A 9,736-nucleotide genomic window follows, 5' to 3' on the forward strand; every position below is an offset into this window, starting at 1 on the left:
GCAACAAGCAAGATGACCACATGGTATGAAAATATGTGTTCGTTCATTAGTAAGACACACCGTGCAAGTTTCTTCGGAAGGTTTTGCTTCTGACACGTTAGAATTCTGGTAATCTCTGTTAATAGCATGGAATGGAAGGTCTTCTCTATGAGTATTGTTGTTATTTTCATACCAATATCCATAATCATCTTCTGGCACCTCATATATGGATGAATCATCTGTAAGAAAAAGAGGAAAGTTGAAAGTATTGCTGTTCCATCTTTATGCAAAAAATCTTATTTTAAAGAACCTATGAGCTGCTAATAAAAACATTAGCTTACGTATCAATCAATTTATTTTCTAATTAGAAATAATTATTAATGCTGTAGTTTCCTTAATTATATATTCCTTAATTCCTTCTTGTTATCTGCATTTGCTTCATTTTCTTCTTCTCTTGGACTAAATAATGGAATATCATATTCGCGTTCAAATCCAGTCTCTTCCTCTCTTAGACTAGATAATGGAATGTCATGTACGCGTCGAGATCCAGTTTCTTCCTCTCTTGGACTAGATAATGAAGTGTCATGTACGTGTCGAGATCCAGTTTCTTCCTCTCTTGGACTAGATAATGGAATGTCATGTACGCGTCGAGATCCAGTTTCTTCCTCTCTTGGACTAGATAATGGAATGTCATGTACGCGTCAAGATCCAGTCTCTTCCTCTTTTGGACTAGATAATGAAATGTCATGTACATGTCGAGATCCAGTTTCTTCCTCTCTTGGACTAGATAATGGAATGTCATATACGCGTTGAGATCCACTTTGTCGGTCTAAAATTAAAATATAAAATAGTTATTTGCAAGTTTAAGCTGTAAAATTATTATATTATATAAAAATTGTACCAAAATTTGCTTTTCATACAAGATGTTTTCAATTATCCTAGTGAAGTGAAGTATGAAAAAGAATTTGGAATAAAATTATAGACTTTAATATACTTATTAAGTTTTTGGATCCAAAGAAAATAATGAAAATAGTAATATTTACCTGTCTCGAACGTTTCGTTTAAATTCTCCAAGAACTCCATACGTACAGTTTGTGTGTCACTTGACAATTCATGTTCTGAAAAGAAGAAACAATTATAGGCATAGTTAGAGGCTGCTAATAATATTATCTGGCGTATTAATCAATTCACTGTCCAATTAAAAATAATGACTAATGCTGTAGATTCCTTAATTTTATGTAAATATTTATTGCGTGCTATATAAGTCTCAACAAATGTGCAAGCATTATTAACTATAAAATTTTTTAAAACATAAAAAGTTGTTTGTACAAAAACGTATAAAACATTAAAGTAATGGCAAAGTACTTCTTCTTACCTGTATTTGCTTCATTTTCTTCCTCTCTTGCACTAGATAATGGAATGTCACGTATGCGTCGAGATCTTCTACGTCTAGTATTTGTGCGTCCAGTTTGTCTGTCTAAAATTAAAATATAAAATTATTTCAAGGCAAGTTTGAGCTGGAAACATATTATTAAAAACTTGTAGCAAATTTTGCTTTTTATACAAAATGTTTTTAATTAAGCTAGTGGAGTAAAGTATAAAAAAATTTTTGAATAAAATTACAGATTTTAATACATTTATTAAGATTTTTACATCCAAAGAAAGTAGCATTATTTACCTGTCTCAAATATTTTGTTTAAATTATCCGAGAAGAACTCTATGTCTGCAATCTGTACATCACTTGACAATTCATCTTCTGGAAAAAAAGAAACATAGTTATAGATATGTTTAGGGTAAGTTGATTATATTAATTGATCAAGATTTATATTTGTATTGAATGTAATAAAAAGTAAAACTGGAACTATGAATGGATGTAATCATTATTGTAATTTCTAGTAAAAATATGTTAATTTACAATGTCAAATGATGTCAATCGTTCCATTTCAAAGATTTTATTGTCCGTGGTAAACATCAGCAAAAATTGTTTCAGTGGCAATCTTAAAAAGATTAAAGATGAGTTTTATTATAATCTTATAATAATTATCTATTAGTCAACTCGTATTAATGTAAATTAAAAAAAAAATTACAAGGAAGATTTAAAAATAATACCTTTTATGAACTAGATCTTCCTGCATATTATGTATTTTGATATCACGTTCTCTACTTGCCCGGGTACGGGTTCGTCGAGCTCGAACACCAATTTGCAAGCGACGAAAATCTAGTTCTTGATCGAGTATTAAATTTTTTAATTTTTCTAAGGAGAAGAGGTAGAATAATTAGAACACATAACATTAATGTATAAATTCTTAAGAATATAACATTAGAACAGAGAATAATTATTCTGTAAAAGTATGTATATTTTGATATAAAATTACCCAAAAACGTCCAAACATTTATATTTCTTGTGCCTAGTTTGTACACTGCAGTATTATGAAAACTTTCTACTATGTTATTAGTGCGTATTGGACAATCAAAAGTACTAATTTTTGATGCCATATTTGACCAAGTAAGCCTCAGATAGGACTTGAAACATAAAATATCCGGATATTCACGAGAAAGTAGGTCAGCTTCAGCTTGTATAATGTGTAAAGCTTCTTGAAACATGTTTGATGGTAATAAAGGCAATACCATTGTCATTGATAGTATAGTTCGTGGAACCTCTGAAAGGCGTAGTTTTCGCCACTTACGCAGGACAGCCTGCAAGAAAATGAAAGAAATATAATTGAAATTAAGTAATGTAATGAAGTCACATTTGTAATGATCATGATAAATAAAAATACGGTAGTATCTCGCGCCATATACACGGAGGCAGAAGAAATAATAATTCTGAATTGCGTGATAAAATACTATTTATAGTTTTTATATTTTATTTTTGTAAAAAGTATATCACTGTGAAAGTATTTTTAAAGAATATAAGAAAATGCCAGGTAAATACCCCTCTGAAAATGTGTGATATAGAAAGTTCCTACAAAATGACATAAGGATGTTACGGTAACAAAAATGAAAAAAATATGAGAAAGTTACGCTGACGGAATGTTGTGCCGCCGCCTTGAATTGGAGATCAGGGCCGGCACCGAGTTCTTTGGATCCGCCGATTAGGGAGAGAGGACACTGGCGATATTGAGTTTGCAGTCGCGTTAAATAAAAGATAGTTTTATTGATATAATTGTGTATTTACACTACCCTGACTTACGGGTTACACTTTACGTTTCGTTGTCTCGCGGTACGCGCTTGGTTCTTAGACTGCCCGCCGTTCCTTGGAAGGGCGGGCTTTTTATCGCCTCGGCATTGCTGACTTAGCAGTCAGCGATTTTGACTTCGCGATCAACGTCCTAGCGGGCTGGTGATATCCCGAATGACCATATATGGTCATTACCGCGACGCGTGCTGGCTTTCGCGTCATCGGTCCTCGTCGCTAGGGTCGGATTACCCAGTAATCCGGCCCTCGGTGTTGCCAGGTGCCATACTTTATCGTGAATACGTTGTGCGCTCACAACATCCCTCCCCCCGCGGAAAAAGAAAAACTGTGGTGTTCGAAGTTTTTCGTTATTTATTTATTTGTGATTTTCTTTTTCCTGGGAGGTTACACTCTAATTTCCTTTATTACGTAAATAATTACAAGTATAATGCTTACTACTACTATTATGGTCGCGGAACCTATTGGATATACGATATTCTTATTCGAAAAAAAACCCTGGCATCTCATTACACTGAATTACATAAGGCTGCACCTCGCTTGGTGCATTCGCAGTTACAACATACACGGAAATTTTTTTTTTTTTGCTTATAAATTTAGTAGTTTCTCGCGTACATTTGTTTAATTCGTTTTTCTTTAATGTTAGTCTGTCGTATCGTTTATGTCTGTCGTGAAGTCAGCTAGGATAGCGGCTATTATGTGGTTGCGTCTATTCGTATCGTTGTTGGTGTCCGATTCTTTCGAGATAGATACCTGGCTCGTTGATAATTTGTGTCACCTCGTACGGTGGTGTGGGCGATGCTCCTGTTGCGAGGTGCTGATAGAGGATAAGTCTCGTTATCCTTTAATTTCGCTGACACTGACTGTCAGGGGGCTGTTACTTTGATCTTGCTTGGAGAGTCTCTTCAGTCTGAGTCTATCGCTGGTGAAGTCTTCGTGAAGTTTTTTCTTTTCCTTTTTTATCTTTTTCGCTGATATGTCTCCTCTGGATTTGGGGCCACATCGGGCCGCCGCGGTGGACCCCAATGAAATTCGGGCTGGCGAGGGGGAGGAGGATGATGCCCTCCCGGTCTTGGTGGTGCCGGCCGCGCCGGCACTTGGTCGTGCTGCTCGTCTCCTTCCCGCTTTTTGGGAGGCTGCGATTCGGCATGGCGAGCCCGCGCCCGATTGGTTGCTGAATTTAGGCCGTTATTGGAGATTTGAGGATCGTTCTACCGACCCCATGATAGCGTTCTTGCGCTCTCGGGCTCGTGGCCTCCCCCCGATTGGAAGGGGTCGTGCTCCTATGCTGTCCGGTCGCGATCGTTTGATGGCTGGGCGGGGGCACGGTGCTCCCCGTCGGGATTAATCGTAAGTTTTCGTTTATATTTATTACTGTGTTGTCCTTATGCTATGTCTTTTGCTTATGCTTCGTCTCTTTGCCTTCTTAGTTTTCGATAAAGGCCTTTAGACGGTTAGCGTGGACGCGTAACGTCTTTCGTCCCTTTTTGATTATATAATTTATGTCATTAATTTTTTCTTTATGCTTCTCGGGTGGGCGGACGTTCGTCGGTGCGCTATAGCTCGCGTCGTGATCTCATGTTTTACCGCCGTGGTGTGTGTTACCTTATCGTTTTCCAACTGAAATATATCGCAAAAATCGTCGCATCTCTGCTCTACCGCCTTCTTCTTTTTATTATTTAAAATTTTCATGCGTTTTTTACGTGATTTCTCGCGTCGTTCTTGAGTTGAGTTGCGCTCTTCTAGAGTTACCTGCGGCGTGAATATTTCGACGGGATTCTCCTTTAGGTTTACTACGCTTATTGGACAGAAAGAATCTATCGGTTTTACCGTGCAACTTCCGATAAAGACTCCAGAATTAGGTTTTACGCGTTTTACCATACCTATTCTATTTCGATCTGCAGCTGCCGTTTGTATTATCGTTTTACCGCGGGGCAATAGAATTAGCGTTTTACACGGTTGGAGTTTAAACTTTGCAATACCGATTTTCAATCGATTTTCGGCGTGGTTGGGAACGGCTCGATGTTTTTTCAGAAAGTCGATTCCTAGAATGCTTTCGTAGTCCATCGGGAAGTCGTCTCGTACTACGTATATCGTATGCCGTAGTGTTTCCTTGCCTGCGAGTATTGTGGCTCGTATTTTTCCGAGGGTGTATATTTGATGTCCAGTTACGCCGGTCAGCGCTATTTTCTTTTCTCGTATTTTAGTCTTATCTTTTAATTTTCCTACCTTGACAAAGGTGATGGCGGCTCCGGAATCAAGCAAAAATTTTAGTTTTCCCTTAGTTGCTTCTTGCATCGGGAGTGTTACGAGATCGAGATTATAATTGTTATCAGTTTTGCTCGTCACTTGAGTAACCTTATACTCGCGCGCGTGGCGCGTCTTATGTTTTCTCTGTTTCTCTTCTTTGTCGCTGCCGCTGCTGCTGCTGCTGCTGCTGCTGTCGCTAATTGACGTTTCATCGTCCGGCTCCGGTGTCTTATTTCCTCGAATCTTTTCTGTCGAATTTATCGGTTTCCTTTCACGTGTATTATAATTAGATTGGCGAATCCGTTCCCTTTCGGGTCGGCCGTTTAGCTGCCAACAATCATCCCGATTGTGCCCCTCTTTCTTGCAGTGGAAACAATATTTCTCAACAGTATTTATTCCGCGGGGTTTTTCTGCCCTCGGGAGAGAATATCTATTGGCGTATCGGCTAGTGCGGCATTCTTGTCCGCTATGGCCTAGCTTTCCGCATTTATCGCATTCAATTCCAACGCTTCGGGCTTGTCGGGTTTGCTCCTGACCGTTTTTGTTTCGGTCGGTATTATATGTCGAGCGCTGAGGAAGTCCCTTCCATTTCTCCTCTGACGTGGCGCCGGTTATTGCTTCCTGCAAAGTTTGGTATCGCTGCGCCCTGACTACCATTTTAATGTCCTCGTGCAGCCCGATCTGGTAATTGTGGAGGGCCTGCACCTTTATACTGTCGAGAATGGCCTTCTGCTGCTCTTGTGAGTGCCCTTGGCCTTCCTCCATGGCTTCATATAGTTCTCGCGCTAGTTTTTCTACGCGTCGCCCGAATTCCTGCGCGCTTTCCCCCGATTTTTGCTTTAGGGAGTTAAACTCTAGTTGCAGGTGGGTCATACTGCGCTTGCCTAGATATTCTGTTTCTAGTTCGCGTTTTAACTGCGCAAAATCATGAATATCGCGCGTGTCAAAATCTATCATGGCTTTGCCTTTAAATTTGGTGCATAACATTGCCTCCAGAAGTGTCGGTTCATCCGCGGGGTGTATGTTCTTCATTGCGTAATTACTGGCGTTCAGAAATTCGCGGATGCGTTCCCGGGATTCTCCGTCTATCTCGGGTATCATGTTTCGGGCGTCCTTTAGGCTAAGGCACCCGAGGTGATGTCCCGGTTGGTTCCGGACGTCGGTCTGCGTGCGCCCGTAGGTAATGTCCAGAGGACCTTGGCTGCGTCCGCGGCGACCTATTTCGTCGGGGCGCTCATAGTTTACAGCTTCTAGCCTGCTTACGCGGTCCTGTACATCGCGCACTGCGCGAAGGAGTTCGACAGAGCGCTCGAATTCCGCGGCCTCTGCACGGTTTATGCGATCATGCATGTCGCGCATTATGCGCTGGATGTCGCTGAGCACGGAGTCTATTGCTCCTGGGCTTGCTCGCGTCGGCTCGGGGGCTCGACTTTGATCAATCTCGGACGGTCGCCCGTTTGTCGCGGATCTGAGCCGCTCTATTTCTGCGTTAATCTGCGCGGGTGCTATGTCCTCACGCGGTGCGATGGTCGCGGCAGCTCGTGGCTGGCTCATCGTGTTGGCCCGGGGGGTATAATCCTCTTCCGCGGGGTCAAATATATCGCTGTCGTATGAAGTCAGGGAGAATTCTCCTCTTCCGGAGTTCTCGCTTTGTGTGTCGGTCGAGGTGTCCGATCGTGCGTCACCGTCGGTCGGAGGCAATCTGTGTGCGTCTGCGTGTGTCGGGGTCAGTCTATCGTCGCTGTTACCGCAATTATTATTGTTATTTTCACGCGTTAAACTTGCGTCTATTTCGTCGAACGGAAATTCCCGCTCTATAATGACGTTCGGGTGCAGTTCTAGCACCGGTGTGCTATCGTCCGAAAATTGTGAGTCTAAATTCCGTCGCACGCGGTCTAATGTTTCGCTATCGGTATTTCTATTGACGCGCACGGGACTTCGCGAGCTATATTCTATCGCGCGCAGTGCTGGTTCGCTGTGCAGGAACGATGCGTTTCGGACGGGGCGGAATTCGGGATGTTTTACCGCCTTTTAATGATCCGCTCCTTTTGCAGGCGTAAGTCTGGCAGGATGTCCTCTCGTCCGGTTAGCAGATCCCACCGCTGCCACCAATTGTTGTGCCGCCGCCTTGAATTGGAGATCAGGGCCGGCACCGAGTTCTTTGGATCCGCCGATTAGGGAGAGAGGACACTGGCGATATTGAGTTTGCAGTCGCGTTAAATAAAAGATAGTTTTATTGATATAATTGTGTATTTACACTACCCTGACTTGCGGGTTACACTTCACGTTTCGTTGTCTCGCGGTACGCGCTTGGTTCGTAGACTGCCCGCCGTTCCTTGGAAGGGCGGGCTTTTTATCGCCTCGGCATTGCTGACTTAGCAGTCAGCGATTTTGACTTCGCGATCAACGTCCTAGCGGGCTGGTGATATCCCGAATGACCATATATGGTCATTACCGCAACGCGTGCTGGCTTTCGCGTCATCGGTCCTCGTCGCTAGGGTCGGATTACCCAGTAATCCGGCCCTCGGTGTTGCCAGGTGCCATACTTTATCGTGAATACGTTGTGCGCTCACAACAGGAAATTAAAAAATTAGGAAAAGCTGTTGAAAACAATCAAAAATAGAATGATATACAAAAAATGTATGTAAAACTGCAAACTACATCAAAATAAAGTAAAAAGTAATAGAGCATAATATAATGAAAAAGATTACAATTTTTAAAAATATTTTATACCTAATATTTCTTAATTTAATGTTTATTAACTTGACAATGAAATCGCAGGTTTTACCCTCAATTTCCCAAGAGAGCCGGGAATCTACCGGTCTGACGCCTATCATGTCCCACAACAACGGGGCAACGAAAGTACAAAAGGTGCAGCCGAGTGGACAACCCGAGGAGGCTGAACGAGAATTATTAACTCAGGCAAGCCCGACAGCAGACGAGGGCACGAGGGGGTCACCTCAGTTTGAGGAATTACCCGACGAGGAGGTTCAGAGGCTGATGGCGAGGGGCAGAGCAGAGATCATCGAGACCACATCGCCCGGTAGCCAGATTTTCGCAGCGGAGGTGGAAGTGCAGCAGGAGTTGCAACAGGAACAGAACAGCCAGCAGGACCAGAGCGAGAAGAGCGAATACACACAGCTGTAAAGATACGATATTCCTTTTATTAATGTACCAGCGAGTACCTATACTCAAAGTCTTTTAATTCACAAGTTTTATTTATAATCAGATATTAGAGTCATTTTAATTTTTTATTATTTTATAACGTGATACGCGACGAATAGTCGAGAAAGTGCATTAAGCACAAATAAGTTTGAGACAAATATATGGCAGCGAGCCAACGAGTTTAAACAATAAGATACATACACTTTTTACACACCACAAGGTACAAAACAACACTTTATAATAAAGAAAAGAGATTTTACACATAAACACATATAATTACTCCACTTACGTATCCCATTCCTAGAGAATCCATTTCAAAGTGAAATAATGCATCCAGAGAGGTGCAAGATAACAATAATAACGCTAACATTCATTTCTTTTGCAGTAGCATTGATTTGCATTATAATTTTAATATATTCAAACAAGAGTTATTAAAAATGCCCACAGACAGATTTTACATAACAATTATAACGTTTATCCTGATACTTTTTACAATTTTCATAATATATATGATCCTATTAGTTTACGCAGCGAGAAATAGTTCAAAACCACAATTTTTAACATGAGACTTTCAGAATTCTTAATAATTTCAATAATCATATTTTTTCCATTAATTATCAATTTCCCTGACACAGACATGGTCATAACACTATATTTATTATTTACACTCTACATATTAATACTAGGCGTAGGAGTAGATCCACGGCTGATCAAAGAATGACAGCTGGACGATACAATTCGTTTAAAAGATATTTCATTTATTTAATTTCATTTATAATACTAATACAAACAACGAGCGGGACGAATTCCCGAGTATGTAGCGAAAGTTCACATAATTTAACGCGTTTCAAGCGATTACACTTTCAGTACACTTTGATACACTACCTACACCTGTTTCTAAGATTCAGCGTGCGAGACGAGCCAGCGAAGGCTCTACACCTTTGTTTACACTTTTGACACTTTCTACACTTGCATGTCAATTTCAGCGTGCGAGACGAGCCGGCGAAGGCTCTACACTTTAACAACACTTTTGACACTTTTTACACCTGCATGATAGATTTCAGCGGGCGAGACGAAGCCACCGAAAGGTGCAACACTTTCTACACCATTTACACCTGCATGTTAGATTTCAGCGTGCGAGACCGA

The 9,736-nt window shown here is 41.1% G+C and overlaps 1 protein-coding gene and 1 long non-coding RNA gene across 2 annotated transcripts; both read right to left on the reverse strand.

Moving 5' to 3' along the window:
• Positions 1-410: 410 nt before the first annotated feature.
• LOC139781645 (uncharacterized) lies at positions 411-1,860 on the reverse strand. Its single transcript, XM_071720505.1, has 5 exons — positions 1,836-1,860; positions 1,658-1,735; positions 1,355-1,456; positions 1,023-1,097; positions 411-808 (listed from the first exon to the last, which is right to left on the reverse strand). Exons 1-5 carry the CDS (start codon positions 1,858-1,860, stop codon positions 681-683), a joined length of 408 nt encoding a protein of 135 aa, XP_071576606.1. The 3' UTR covers positions 411-680.
• A 37-nt stretch (positions 1,861-1,897) lies between these two features.
• Positions 1,898-2,728, reverse strand: LOC139781646 (uncharacterized). The gene is made up of 3 exons (XR_011720606.1): positions 2,355-2,728; positions 2,089-2,233; positions 1,898-1,976 (listed from the first exon to the last, which is right to left on the reverse strand). It is a non-coding gene; the product is annotated as an uncharacterized lncRNA (long non-coding RNA).
• Positions 2,729-9,736: the final 7,008 nt, after the last annotated feature.

The sequence above is a fragment of the Temnothorax nylanderi genome, unplaced genomic scaffold (assembly GCF_030848795.1).
Source record: "Temnothorax nylanderi isolate EJ_2023f unplaced genomic scaffold, tnyl_v1.0 TNYL_tig0350_pilon, whole genome shotgun sequence".
Lineage (NCBI taxonomy): Eukaryota > Metazoa > Arthropoda > Insecta > Hymenoptera > Formicidae > Temnothorax > Temnothorax nylanderi.

Excerpts from the sequence above, each read along its gene's own strand:
- LOC139781645 (XM_071720505.1), bottom strand. The coding sequence starts at position 1,860 with ATGATTACATCCATTCATAGTTCCA. Across the intron at positions 1,736-1,835 it reads TACATCCATTCATAGTTCCA|AAGATGAATTGTCAAGTGAT; the intron begins GTTTTACTTTTT and ends CTTTTTTTCCAG. Across the intron at positions 1,457-1,657 it reads AAACAAAATATTTGAGACAG|ACAGACAAACTGGACGCACA; the intron begins GTAAATAATGCT and ends TTTTAATTTTAG.